We start from the raw sequence: 14,895 nt of genomic DNA on the forward strand, positions 1-14,895 counted from the left end.
ATGTGATTAACAGCCCATCCACCCCCTGTATCATCCATTCCCTCCACCACTGATGCCCAGTAGTAAAAGTGTGACCATCTACAAGATGCACTGTAACAACTCACCAAGGTTTCTTTCACCACAATTTCTGAAGCTATAACCTCGAAGGAAACTTTGCAGCAGACACATAGGAACATCACCAGCTGCAAGTTCTCCTCCAAGCCACACCGTTCTGAATGGGCATTTCTGAGACTGCTTTAACCTGGGTGGCTAGTCACGGACGGGGTTAGCATGGTCTGACGCTGTGGCTGCTCCTAAGGAATGAGGAAGTCCCACATCTGCAGTATCTCCAGACCATGACCCACACAGCAGGGCATCGATGTCCCCCTGTCTGCCTGGACCGGGACAAATGTCAGGAACCAAGCAGGGGACCTTCAGACAGGGCCCGTCCGAGAATACAACAACAGTTAAAAATGGTGTGGGCATAATGGATGCTGGTGATTTCCAGGAGATCTGCTGCCTCACAAATTATTCATGGAACATCCTGAGATAAGATGGGGCTGGAATCAGACATGAGGGATGCCGTAGATGTTGAGTACATAGTTAATGTGACAAGTTTAGTAAAATATGACAAGAAATTTTCCAAAAAAACTCAACATAAGTTGGATTTAGCTAACAGAAAAGCACAAGATCCAGGTGTACGTGTGTGAACGAGTCCTTCCTGACTGAGCTCCTCAATACTTGGCTGTAATTTTAATGTAATGTTCCCTCATTGTGGATTCTCCAACCAGATTTCTCTCCATCTACTTAACAGGGACTGAATAAAATTAATTTTAAGTAAAACATCAGTAAGAAGGAAATTAATGAAATTAAAGTGTGACAAATCCCTGCGGGTCTGATAGTTTGTATCCGTGGGTGTTAAAGGAGTAAGGGAGTACATTGTAGCCACCCTAACTAAATTTGTCAGAGTTTTCCAGGTACAGAGGTCCCTCTGGATTAGAAAATTGCGCACCATTCCATTTTTCAAGAGGGGCAAAAGAAAGGAACGCCAGGGAATTACAGACCAGTTAGCATGACATCTGTGGTGGGGAAATTGTTGGAGACTATGATCACGAATGTAGTAACTGAACACCTTGAAAATGTTCAATTGATCAGGCAGTTTCCTGGCAGGAAGATCATGCCTGACAAACTCATTGAATTGTTTTGAAGAGGTGACTATGGTAATGGACTATGTCCATAGTTTACATGGACTTCCAGAAGGCATGTGATAAGTCCTACATATGAGACTTAACTAAGGTAGAAACCCACAGACTTAAGCGCAAATTACTCATGTGGCTGGGAAATTGAATGAGTGGCAGGCAACAGAAAATTGAGATGATGGGAAGATACTCAAAATTGGCAGGATGTAACTAGAGGTGTCCCACAAGGGGCTCAATTATTCACATTAATTATAATGACTTGGATACTGATATGTAAAGTCATATATCCAAATTTGCCAATGACACAAAGTTGTAGACTATGTAGATGATAGCATAATTTTACAAAGGGATATTGATAGACTACGTGAATGGACAAAATTGTAGTGGATGGAGTTCAGTGTAAGTTCAGCGTGAGGTTATCCATTTTGGAAAATGGATAGATCGGTACTTTGTAGATGGTATGACATTAAATACAGTGGACAAGCAGAGACATTTGGGGGTTCAGGTGAATGGATCTTTAAAATATCACTAACGAATGCAGAAAAGATCAGAAATCTAATGGAATTCTGGCCTTTACATCAAGAGGAGTAGAGTCCAAGGATGCAGAGATTATGCTGCAGTTATACAAAACTCTGGTTTGACCCTACTTGGAGTACTATGTGCAAATATGGGCACCATACATAAGGAAGGATGGATTGGCCTTGGAGGAAGGACAGCACAGGTTTACAAGAGTGATCAGAAATTGCTGGATCAGCTCAGCAGCATCGGTGGAGAAGGCTCTGAAAATGGATCTCTGCTTTCTCACAACAGATCCTGCCAGAACTGCTGAGTTTCCCCAGCCATTTCTAATGTTGTTTTTGATTCTTATACAAGAATGATACCTGGACTTGAGGGGTTAAGGACTGATGAGAGATTTGAACAAAATAGGTTTTCTCTAAAATTTAGAAGGTTCAGGAGTGAGCTGATTGAAGTCTTCAAAATATTAACAAGAAAAGGCAGGGTGTATAAAGATAAATTATTTCCACTGATTGGGATTCAAGAACTAGGGAGCATAGTCTGAGAATTAGGGCAGGACTGTTCAGGAAAGGTGTTTGGAAGCACTACTATACCCAACGGGTGTTGGAAGTTTGGAACTCTCCACCAAAAACAGCAGCGGTTACTACATTAGATGTTAATTTTAAACCTGAGATAGATATGTTTTTCTTCAGTAAAATTATTAAGGGATATGGATCAAAGGCAGGGATATGGAATTCTGCCTCATGAAATAACTGCACAGATGCTGGTATCCCGTCACCAAGTCACCCTTTATTTACATGATGCCTGCCTTGTAGAAGTTTTCCTCCTCTCTCTACAAGAATCTCAGGGAGTCCCTCTCCCACTGCAACTCCCAGGTCATTTCCTCTGCCCTGAAGCTCTTCCTATCTGCCTATCTTCTTTTCCACCTATCCACTCCACCCTCCTCCCTGATCTACCACCTTCATCCCCTCCCCCACTCACCCATTGTACTCTATGCTACTTTCTCCCCACCCCCACCCCCACCCCCACCCCCACCCCCACCCTCCTCTCACTTATGTCTCCACCCTTCAGGCTTTCTGCCTGTATTCCTGATGAAGGGCTTTTGCCCGAAATGTCGATTTTACTGCTCCTCGGATGCTGCCTGAACTGCTGTGCTCTTCCAGCACCACTAATCCAGAATCTGGTTTCCAGCATCTGCAGTCATTGTTTTCACACGTACGTAGTACACTGGCTGTGGCCAATCAGCTCAGAGTCAGTCCCCTGTACTGAGGGAATGCTAAACCCCCCTGTTTATACTGGTCAGCCAGGGATTTCTGGTTGGAATTGTTGAATGGACCAATCAAGGATCTCATTGTGAATGAGATCCACCTGGTTCCAATCACTACAGCTCAGATTATGATCTCATTGAAGGTGGAATAGGCTCGAGGGGCTGAATGGCCTCGTCATGTTCTTATGTAGGATGTTGGACTTACACTGAGAAAGCCCTTATTTAAGAGAGGTTACATTATTATGAAATATACAACATGAAAAGTTAACAATGAGCTGGGTTATAGGGAATGTCCTCACAGAAACACAGTTAGGGCAAGGACGACTTGATATTTCATCACTTCTTGATATGGTCACAGATCTATCACGCTGCAACACATTGCTAATGTTTATTTCTAGCCATTTCCTTGTGAGAAAGTCAACCGTTTGACAAAAAAAATCAGTAAAATACAGAAGACTAAAATACCAAATGTTTGTGGTTTGACCTTTTGTACTTGATTCCTGTTTCCCATCTATGCTGCAATACAACTGTCAAGAACTTTTTTTTAATCTTTGTTGTTGTGCTGTAGTTTTAGTTCAGCGTTATTGAAAAGGAATCAGTTACAGTGAGCTAAGTGTTGGTTGCAATGTAACTTTAAATGATTCAAATAAGTTGGATCACCAAGACCATTGAAACTTCAAGGCAGAAAAATCATTGGCAGTTTAGAAATGAAATGCAATATGTTTTCGATGTCAAAGCTGCTACTGTGTTATTGAATATGATCTCATACACTTTTAACAGAAACCCACAAAACCAATAATTTCTTCGTCTTAAATACAACTAGATTTTGATCTTCTTTCTGCTCAGTTGTCTTAAGGTTTCTTTGTCATAACCTTCCTCAGAACATTCCACTTTCCAGTTGATTTCTATACATGAGCATTTAATTTATACACTTTTTGGAGTGCTGCTTATGTTGCTTTAAACTGGACCTCAAATGAGGATCAGAACAGTCAGGAATATTACTGACATAGATGAATAGCTGCAGAGTGGATAAAGACGTGCAGAAACAGAACCAGCAGAAAAGGGACCAGCACAGAGAGACAGGTGGAAAGGTGGAGCTTGTGAGTGGGGATAAGCACGAAACATTATCTTGGATTAGTGGTGCTGGAAGAGCACAGCAGTTCAGGCAGCATCCAAGCAGCTTCAAAATCGACGTTTCGGGCAAAAGCCCTTCATCAGGAATAAAGGCAGTGAGCCTGAAGCATGGAGAGATAAGCTAGAGGAGGGTGGGGGTGGGGAGAAAGTAGCATAGAGTACAATGGGTGAGTGGGGGAGGGGATGAAGGTGATAGGTCAAGGAGGAGAGGGTGGAGTGGATAGGTGGAAAAGGAGATAGGCAGGTAGGGCAAGTCCGGACAAGTCAAGGAGACAGTAACTGAGCTGGAAGTTTAGAACTAGGGTGAGGTGGGGGAAGGGGAAATGAGGAAACTGTTGAAGTCCACATTGATGCCCTGGGGTTGAAGTGTTCCGAGGTGGAAGATGAGGCGTTCTTCCTCCAGGCATCTGGTGGTGAGGGAGCGGCGGTGAAGGAGGCCCACGACCTCCATGTCCTCGGCAGAGTGGGAGGGGGAGTTGAAATGTTGGGCCACGGGGCGGTTTGGTTGATTGGTGTGGGTGTCCCGGAAATGTTCCCTAAAGCGCTCTGCTAGGAGGCGCCCAGTCTCCTCAATGTAGAGGAGACCGCATCGGGAGCAACGGATACAATAAATGATATTGGTGGATGTGCAAGTAAAACTTTGATGGATGTGGAAGGCTCCTTTAGGGCCCTGGATGGAGGTGAGGGAGGAGGTGTGGGCACAGGCTTTATAGTTCCAGCAACACTAATCCAGGATCTGGTTTCCAGCATCTGCGGTCATTGTTTTTACCTCTGAAACATGATCTGACAGGCAGAGAATTGGCTTCTTTGATGTGCATAATCAGCATCCCAGGTGGCTCAGAATATAACAAAGGTTGTTGGCAACAATCTGTAACTTCCAGAAGACTTGCTGTCAAATATGACCACTCCTAGATCATACAATCCCTACAGTGTGGAAACAGGCCATTTGGCCCAACAAGTCCACACCTACCTTCTGAAGAGTATCCCACCCAGACCCACTCCCCTACCTTTTAACTCTACATTTACCCCGACTAACACATCTAACCTACACATCCCTGAACACTATGGGCAATTTCCCATGGCCAATTCACCTGACCTGCACATCTTTGGATTGTGGAAGGAAACTGGTGCACCTGGAGGAAACCCACGCAGACACAGGGAGAATGTGCAAACTCCACACAGCCACCAAAGTCAACATGGCCTTGACCATTCCTACCTCTGGAGAGTTCCAGGGTTCTGCCACAGGCACATGTGGCACCTCCCAGTTGACTGCTCAGTTGTGTATAACACAGGTGACAGGCAGATTGTTTGCCAGGGCCAGGAATTCTGTCAACATTGTTAGAATGAGCTTTGCAGATCAGGCTTGCCTTCCGAAGGTGTGGAGTGCCATTAACAATCCACAACAACCAGGAATGTTAGTCAATAAGATGAACTTCCAATGTATTGATGTGTGGCCCAATGCAACTTGATAATTAGATATTTATACAGCTTGTGAGCAGAATTCTAATGTAGGTTTCGTTGTGCTTTTATCCTGAGATGGACCAACCTGCTGAATGTTTTCATACCTGTAACCAAGTTAACTGTGGTTGCTGGACACTCCATGCAATATTTGTTCATGACAAACTTCATAAACCCTCATATTGAAGTCTTTAATGAATGTCCCATCGCTACCAGAAGAATATAAGGTCCTTAGAAAACTGCAGGGTTGGTTGAGGTTCCAGAGCTAGGAGGTACAGGACTATGGAGGGATCAGAAAATTAGTCTGAGAATTTTAAATTTGAGATGTTGTTGGACTGGGAGCTAATGTAAGTCAGTGAATATAGGGGTAATGGATGGATGGATGACAGCGAGTTATGTTTGAAATGATACAAACAGACTTGGTTATGATATCAAATATGCTCAAATAAACATATGGAATGCAGTTTTTAGCTAGCATGTAAAAATGGTCATTGGACTAAGTGACAGAGGGTTTCTGACATCTGAATATAGTTTTATATTCACTTCTGGAATGTCTGCATTCCTGGTTGGACCAGCGTTTATTGCTGAGCTAAAGGACAAGACCAAGAAACGCCTTTGAATGGAGAAATAAAAGGATGTGAAGCATCTCAGCAATAAAATAATCAATTTCAATCTTTAAATAATTTTTAAAGTTAAATTCATATCTGTTTTCCTGATACAACTTACTAAATAACTGTATTTCCTAATTAGTGCTTCTAATAAATTATACAGTATTGGAAAAAAAATCTAATTTTAATTCTCTGCTCTTGAATCAAGCAACTTGTCATTTAGACATAAATTAGTTATCCATATGAAATGGTCCAAGTAAAATTCTTTCATCAAACCAATACATTTAGTATGATCAGAGTGAAAATTAGAAACTAGAAATTCCCTGAATATGATTTGCCTGGTCAATGAAGGATAAGGATAAAGATATGTTTCTAAAGGACCGCAATAATTGAAAGGATCATCTCCCTTTCTCTCTCTCACTTTCTCTGATTATCAATCCTTTCTTAGCTTCGTGTGGCACTTATGTATCACATCCTGGAACATGATTGTTAAGAACTAAGCTTTTGGTTCCATTGGTTCCTTGATATTGGAGCCTCTCAGGTTTAATCCGAGCTGGATGTTTCAGGATGGACTCGATTTTTTATTTTCAAACTGTGGCATGATTCCAATTTCCTCCTCTGCTCCAGAACTACTGGCTTTTTCACCTTCCTTCAGGCTTTCTTCAGCTAACTGCGATAGGTATTTCTGTGACAAAAAGAAAAGTCTTTCATAAGTAAATAAGCACTTAGAAAAAGTCAAACTAAAACCTGTGCAAGCATGGTGCAACTTACAAAACTGATCATAATTGGGTCTCACTGATTTCTGTCTCATTCATTTAAAACTAATCCTGAACATTTAAATTCTGACTTCCAATATGTTTGTTCTCAGAAGATAATATTCAAAAAATGTTAAATATATACATCTTAAATATTCAGATGATAGTTATATCCCCTTATGGGTGTCATCTCTACCAACTCTGAACTTGTCAAATCACCCAGTTAACGATTACATGTTGAACAAAGTGCAGCATCTTAATTCTGGCAATTAACTTTAAAGTATTTTTGACTGATTCTTAAGAAGGAAGAATTTGCATTTATAAAGCACCTTTTATGACCTTAGTATGTCCTAAAGCATCTGATAGACAAAGATTTGCTATTGTAGTTTAGTCACTAATATAATTTAGCAGAAATTTTCGACTAGCCCTACAAATTCATTGAGTTTTTTGAGGAAGTAACAAAGTGGATTGATGAGGGCAGAGTAGTAGATGTGATCTATATGGACTTCAGTAAGGCATTCGACAAGGTTCCCCATGGGAGACTGGTTAGCAAGGTTAGATCTCACAGAATACAGGGAGAACTAGCTATTTGGATACAGAACTGGCTCAAAGGTAGAAGACAGAGGGTGGTGGTGGAGGGTTGTTTTTCAGACTGGAGGCCTGTGACCAGTGGAGTGCCACAAGGATCGGTGCTGGGTCCTCTGTGTTTTATCACTTACATAAATGATTTGGATGCGAGCATAAGAGGTACAGTCAGTAAGTTTGCAGATGACACCAAAATTGGAAGTGTAGTGGACAGCAAAGAGGGTTACCTCAGATTACAACAGGATCTGGACCAGATGGGCCAATGGTCTGAGAAGTGGCAGATGGAGTTTAATTCAGATAAATGTGAGGTGTCACATTTTGGGAAAGCAAATCTTAGCAAGACTTATACACTTAATGGTAAGGTCCTAGGGAGTGTTACTGAACAAAGAGACCTTGGAGTGCAGGTTCATAGCTCTTTGAAAGTGGAGTCGCAGGTAGATAAGATAGTGAGGGTGGCGTTTGGTATGCTTTCCTTTATTGGTCAGAGTATTGAGTACGGGTTGGGAGGTCATGTTGCGGCTGTACAGGACATTGGTTAGGCCACTGTTGGAATATTGCATGCAATTCTGGTCTCCTTCCTATCGGAAAGATGTTGTGAAACTTGAAAGGGTTCAGAAAAGATTTACAAGGATGTTGCCAGGGTTGGAGGATTTGAGCTATAGGGACAGGCTGAACAGGCTGGGGCTGTTTTCCCTGGAGTTTCAGAGGCTGAGGGGTGACCTTATAGAGGTTTACAAAATTATGAGGGGCATGGATAGGGTAAATAGACAAAGTCTTTGCCCTGGGGTGGGGGAGTCCAGTACTAGAGGGCATAGGTTTAGGGTGAGATGGGAAAGATATAAAAGAGACCTAAGAAGCAATTTTTTCACACAGTATGTGTATGGAATGAGTTGCCAGAGGAAGTGGAGGAGGCTGGTACAATTGCAACATTTAAGAGGCATTTGGATGAGTATATGAATAGGAAGGGTTTGGAGGGATATGGGCCAGGTGCTGGCAGGTGGGACTAGATTAGGTTGGGATATCAGGTCGGCATGGACGGATTGGACCGAAGGGTCTGTTTCTGTGCTGCACATCTCTATGACTCTATAAAAATGGACAAGTTACTAAATCTCGCAGTCTGCTTCCATTCGAATCATTTTTAAAATAGTACAGATTCCTCAGCTCAGTCGTACTGTACTATTGGCATCAATACAACACACAAAAAAGTGTAGGCTCCTTCGCTGCTATCTTGAAGAAAGCATAAAGAGTTACAAAATAAAACAAAGAACTGTAGATGCTTGAGGTCTGAAACAAACAAAAACTGAAATTATTAGGGAAACTCAATAGGACCGTGGGGACAAAATAGAATGAAAGAATTAAATCCAGGATCCTTCTTCAGAACTAGAAAATATCTCTGTCTCAATCAGACAGGACTCACATAAATCTCCTTAACTAATGAGCTCCAATATATTGTGTTGGACACAACAATATGCCAAAAAAATTATCTGAACAATAAGACATGGAACAGAATGTAATCCTTACTGGGCCTAATCAATGCTGATGGGATTAGGCTGAAATGTATGTTTTTTGGGCTGTGTCCATTTCCTCAGGTTTTTGTGGTGGTTTTCTCTCCACGGGGCATCGCGAGTATTCTCACTACATCTTACCAACACAATTTGTTAACTACCAACCTCGCACATAGGTGTCTCTCCTATATTCTACCACTTGCTGAACCTGGAATAACTCAGCACACCAGGAAGTCCCAGAATGGACTTACAGTCCTGACACTGACCACATCTTTAAGATCCAGCATGCAACGGTCCACCTGTCATTCCAAACCTTCCCCACACAATCTCTGACATTTGCTCAGATGTGGCATGAGAAGGGAAAGTTCTGTGGGAGAGCCAGTGGCCCAGTGGTATTCACTGGACTATTACTCCAGAAACTAAGCTAATGTCTGAGGACCAAGGTTCAAATTCCACCAAAGCAATTGGTAGAATTTGAGTTCAATAAAGATTCTGGAATTCAGGGCCTAATTATGATGATGAAACCATTGTCAATTGTCAGAAAAACTCATGTGGTTCACTAATGTCCTTTAAAGAAGAAAACTGCATCCTTGTCTGGGAAACATGTGACTCCAGGACCCACAGCAATGTAGTTGACTCTTAACTGCCCTCTGGGCAATTAGGAATGGGCAGTAAATGCTGATCTAACCAGAGATGCCCTCATCTTGTGAGTGAGTAAAGCAAATAATTGGCGCACTCTGCTTTGTGGGTCAGGTCCTGGTGAATGGGATTGTACAGAGTCAGCACTTCCTCCTCCTGAGGACATACAATAAGACCATGCCAGCTTGCTCCAAGGTTCAGGACTAATGCCCGGCACTGTAGGAAGAATTTTTTTATTCATTCACGGGATGTAGGCATCATCAGCTCGGCCTGCATTTCAGTAACCTTCTCCACTATGTCAGCACAAGTGCCACTATCTTATTTCTGATTTCTCACACTCACTAATTTCCCAGCGAAGCTTGTGGACTACCTGCGACATCTTCCCTCGCTCACTGTCACACACTGAAATCCCCAACTCCACTGATGCTGCAGTCGCTCAGCGCTGCCTACTCACACACTTAGTGAGGACATCTCACTGTCTGCACCAACACTACTGGCTGTGCCACCCACTTTCCGCCTCATTAATACCCTTCTCTCTCTCATTTCAGGAGGAAAATAGCCCATAACATGGCAGAAGGAGTCAAGATGGTAGGGTGAGAGGGGTGCTGACTGACCATGTCCAAGCCCCTGGATGGTTATCGGAGGTTGCCCTTGACTCACTGTACCACAATCATCTGACAAAAGGTTTGACTGAGGCCTACTAACAACTACGACAGGTTTCCTGGCTTTATGTCTACATCAAACAGAGACATGGAGGAGCAGATTGGGATGAAGAGTTTGGAAAGATGCAGAAGTAAAAGGGTTATTGTCATGGTGACTTTAACTACCCTAATATTGACTGGAATCTCCTTAGTTCAAATAGTTTGGATGGAGCAGTTTTTGTCAGGAGTGTCCAGGAAGGATTCCTGACTCAATATGTAAATAGGCTGACTAAAGGGGAGGCCATATTGGATTTGATGCTTGGCAATGAACCAGGCCAGGTGTCAGATCTCTCGTTGGGAGGGTATTTTGGTAATAGTGATCACAATGCCATGACTTTTACTATAGTCATGGAGACGGTGAGGAGAAGACGGTATGGGAAGGTATTTAATTGGGGACAGGGGAATTACAATGCTATTAGGCAGGAACTGGGGCACCTAAACTAAGACCAGATGTTCTCAGGGAAATGCACAACAGAAATGTTAAGGTTGTTTAGGGAGCACTTGCTGATAGTGCTGGACAGGTTTGTCCCACTGAGGCAAAGATTGGTTGGTAGGGTGTTAGGACCTTGGGTGACAAGGAATGTGGAATATCTAGTCAAGAGGAAGAAGGAAGCTTACTTAAGGTTGAGGAGGCAAGGATCAGACAGAGCTCTAGAGGGTTACAGGGTAGCTAGGAAGGAACCGAAGAATGGAACTTGAGAGCTAGAAGGGAGCATGAGCTTCAGCCGGTAGGATTAAGGAAAACCCGAAGACGTTCTACACCAACATGAAGAACAAGATGATGGCCAGAGTGAGGGTAGGGCCGATCAGGGAGAGTGGAGGGAACTTGCGCCTGGTGTCAGAGGAGGTAAGAAAGGTTCTTAATGAATAATTTGCTTCAGGGTTCACTAGTGTGAGGGACCTTGACATTTCTGAGGACAGCATAAAACCGACTGATCTGCTGGAACAGGTTGATATACTGAAAAGTTTGAAAAACATGAGATTAGGTAAACCCCCTGGGCCAGATGGGATATATCCAAGTTTACTACAGGAAGTGAGGGAACAGATTGCTGCGTCATTGGTGATGATCTTTGTGTCCTCACTGTCCACTGGAGTAGGGCAAGATGATTGGAGGGTGGAAAATATTATTCCCTTGTTCAAGAAAGGGAATAGGGATAATCCTGGGAATTACAGACCAGTCAGTCTTACGTCAATGGTGGGTAACGTATTGGAGAGGACTCTGAGAGTCAGGATTTATGATTACTTAGAAAACCATAATCTGATTAGAGACAGTCAGCATGGCTTTGAGAGAAGTAGGTCTTGTCTCACAAGCCTCACTGAATTCTTTGAGGATGTGACAAAACACATTGATGAAGGTAGAGCAGTGGATTTGGTGTACATGGATTTTAGCAAGGTGTTCGATATGGTTCCCCATGGTAGGCTCATTCAGAACGTAAGGAGGCATGGGATAAAGGGAATTTTGGCCGTCTGGATATAGAGTTGAGAGTATGGTGCTGGAAAAGCACAGCAGGTCAGGCAGCATCCGAGGAGCCCTGAAACATTGATTTTCCTGCTACTCGGATGCTGCCTGACCTGCTGTGCTTTTCCAGCACCACACTCTCGACTCTAATGTCCAGCATCTGCAGTACTCACTTTCGCCTGGATATAGAATTGGCTGGCCCATAGAAGACAGAGGGTGGTGGTAGAGGGAAATTATCCAGCCTGGAGCTCAGTGACCAATATTGTTCCACAGAGATCTGTTCTGGGGCCACTGTTCTTTGTGATTTCCATAACTGACTTGAATGAGGAAGCAGAAGGGTGGGTTAGTAAGTTTGCCAATGACATGAAGGTTGGTGGAGTGGTGGATAGTGTGGAGGGCTGTTGTAGGCTGCAACGGAACATTGACAGGATAAGGAAGTAGAAGGGTGGGTTGATCAGTGATTACTGAGCTGATCAGTGGCAGATGGAGTTCAACCTCGAAACGTGAAGTGATTCATTTTGAAGGTCAAATTTGAATGCAGAATACAGGGTTAAAGTCAGGATTCTTGGCAGTGTGGAAGAACACCGGGATCTTGGGGTCCATGTCCATAAATCCCTCAAAGTTGCCACCCAAGTCAATAGGGTTGTTAAGAAGGCATATAGTCTGTTGGCTTTCATTAACAGGGAGATGGAGTTTAAAAGCCACGAGGTTATGCTGCAGCTCTACAGACCACACTTGGAATATTGTGTTCAGTTCTGGTTGCCTCATTATTGGAAGGATGTGCAAGCTTTAGGAAAGGTGCAGAGGAGATTTACCAGGATGCTGCCTGGACTGGAGGGTATGTCGTATGAAAAAAGGTTGAGGGAGCTAAGGCTTTTCTCATTGGAACGAAGAAGGGTGAGAGGCGACTTGATAGAGATGTACACGATGTTGAGAGGCACAGATAGAGTGAATAGTCAGAGAATTTTTCCCAGGGCAGAAATAGCTATCACAAGGGGACATCATTTTAAGGTAATTGGAGGCAAGTTTAGGGGAGATGTCAGAGGTCGGTTCTTTACACAGAGAGTGGTGGGTGTGTGGAATGCACTGCCAGCGGGGGGAGGAGAGTCAGAGACATTAGGGGGCATTTAAGCAAATCTTGGATAGGCACATTGCACAATGAAGAGTATGTAGGTTAGTTTGATCTTAGTGTTGGACAAAAGGTTGGCACAATATCAAGGGCCGAAGGGCCTGTACTGTGTTGTACTGTTCAACATTTGATGTTCTAAATGTGAATGAAAACAGCAGTATTGTGAGCCTGGTATCTGTGGCTGAGGGACAAGCTACAAAAACACACAGCAAGTCAGGGATGCTGGGAGCACGCAGGTCGGCACAAAGTAAGTGAATGCTAAGAATGCAAATGAGTTCCCAGAGATACAGCCTGGTGCAGTCCCTGAACTGAATGTGTGTCCCTGAGCACACAGTGTCCTTATTGTAGTGTTACAATGAAAGATACTGGGGCAATGTGGAAGGCAGAGTATTCTGTAAGTGGATCAGAGATGTGCCAGGAAGGTTCTTCAGAGTGGCACATGTTGGATGCCAATGGCAGTGGACATAAGGGATGTGTGGCTGGTGCCCATGCAGAATGCCCAGCGATGTTGGTGCCCAGTGTTCAATCTGGAATCGTGTGGAACAAACAGGGAGCTGAACGTGCCAGATCCGTGCTCTGACTTCAACATTGAGGATTCTTGATGTTTAGTTTTGCCTGCAGTGCATGGTGGGATTGAAAGCTGTGTTTCAATAAGGCATGGTGAGCACATTAAAAGTCATTAATAATCAATGACGGTGGCAGGGGCGGCACGGTGGCACAGTGGTTAGCACTGCTGCCTCACAGTGCCAGAGACCCGGGTTCAATTCCCGCCTCAGGCGACTGACTGTGTGGAGTTTGCACGTTCTCCCCGTGTCTGCGTGGGTTTCCTCCGGGTGCTCCGGTTTCCTCCCACAGTCCAAAGATGTGCAGGTCAGGTGAATTGGCCTTGCTAAATTGCCCGTAGTGTTAGGTAAGGGGTAGATGTAGATGTAGGGGTATGGGTGGGTTACGCTTCGGCGGGGCGGTGTGGACTTGTTGGGCCGAAGGGCCTGTTTCCACACTGTAAGTAATCTAATCTAATCTAATCTAATCCTCGTTAATAAGAATTTCCTCCTGCCCCATTGAGAGTAATCTTGCTTCCACACCTGGAACTTCATTTGAAGATGCAGTGTGTTAATCCTGAAATTGAGATAGGCCTCACTGGATTTCTCAGACGATTCTGTCCCACATCTTCCTATCCCCTATATTATTTAGGTCCCTATAAGAATCCACCCAATAAATGTAAACAAAAACAAATCTCTAAACACTATTATTAGCTTAGACTGTGGATCTCCTATAACATTGCACCATTTTACAGGTTAAAGTATTATGGGGAGTAATAGGGAGGTAATTGCAGGAACCATGTACCATCCACAGATTAACTGAGTTGCTGAAATCTTTCAGTCTGTCAGCACAAAGGTTCTGCCCTGTACCCCCGCCACTATCACCAACTTTTCAAACATATTCTGGCTACACACCAGGGGCTGTTCCAGGCAACTTGTCAAAACAGTACTTCAATTATATCATTCCCTGTGGTCTTACACTGAATTTTCAAATTGTAAATACTCCACCCAGTTTCAGTTCTACCAAGGAGATTGATGTCTGACATTTCCTGAAGCATTTTGCAAGGGAAACTCAAAGCTTTAGCTTCACTGCATTACATTACATTTTGTTGCCTGGTTTGCTTAAATTAGATATCCTAAATTGATCTATTCCCATTTGCCAGCACTTGGCCCCTATCCCTCTAAACCCTTCTTATTCATATACCCATCCAGATGCCTTTTAAATGTTGTAATCATACCAGCCTCCACCATATCCTCTGGCAGCTCTTTCCATATATGCACCACCCTCTGGGTGAAAACATTGCCCCTTAGGTCCCTTTTATATCTTTCCCCTCTCACCCTAAACCTATGCCCTCTGGACTCCCCCACCCCAGGGAAAAAGACTTTGTCTATTTACCCTATCCATGCCCCTCATGATTT

General features: G+C 43.5%; 1 protein-coding gene and 1 long non-coding RNA gene across 5 annotated transcripts in view; one reads left to right on the plus strand and one right to left on the minus strand.

The window, feature by feature from the left end:
* LOC140463286 (uncharacterized) overlaps window positions 1-14,895 on the plus strand; it is a 38,132-nt gene that overhangs the window by 19,864 nt on the left and 3,373 nt on the right. For both annotated transcript variants that reach the window (XR_011954653.1, XR_011954654.1), the window contains exon 2: window positions 10,194-10,329. This is a non-coding gene — a long non-coding RNA (uncharacterized lncRNA). The remainder of the gene's footprint in view (window positions 1-10,193; window positions 10,330-14,895) is intronic.
* Window positions 4,221-14,895, minus strand: part of rbm20 (RNA binding motif protein 20) — a 246,384-nt gene continuing 235,709 nt past the window's right edge. Inside the window, exon 13 of one of the 3 annotated variants that reach the window (XM_072557042.1) lies at window positions 4,221-6,846. In XM_072557042.1, coding sequence (XP_072413143.1) covers window positions 6,724-6,846 — 123 coding nt within the window. In that variant the 3' untranslated portion in view covers window positions 4,221-6,723. The remainder of the gene's footprint in view (window positions 6,847-14,895) is intronic. The other 2 variants (XM_072557041.1, XM_072557043.1) reach the window with 2 other exon arrangements.

The sequence above is a fragment of the Chiloscyllium punctatum genome, chromosome 38, assembly GCF_047496795.1.
Source record: "Chiloscyllium punctatum isolate Juve2018m chromosome 38, sChiPun1.3, whole genome shotgun sequence".
Classification (NCBI taxonomy): Eukaryota; Metazoa; Chordata; class Chondrichthyes; order Orectolobiformes; family Hemiscylliidae; genus Chiloscyllium; species Chiloscyllium punctatum.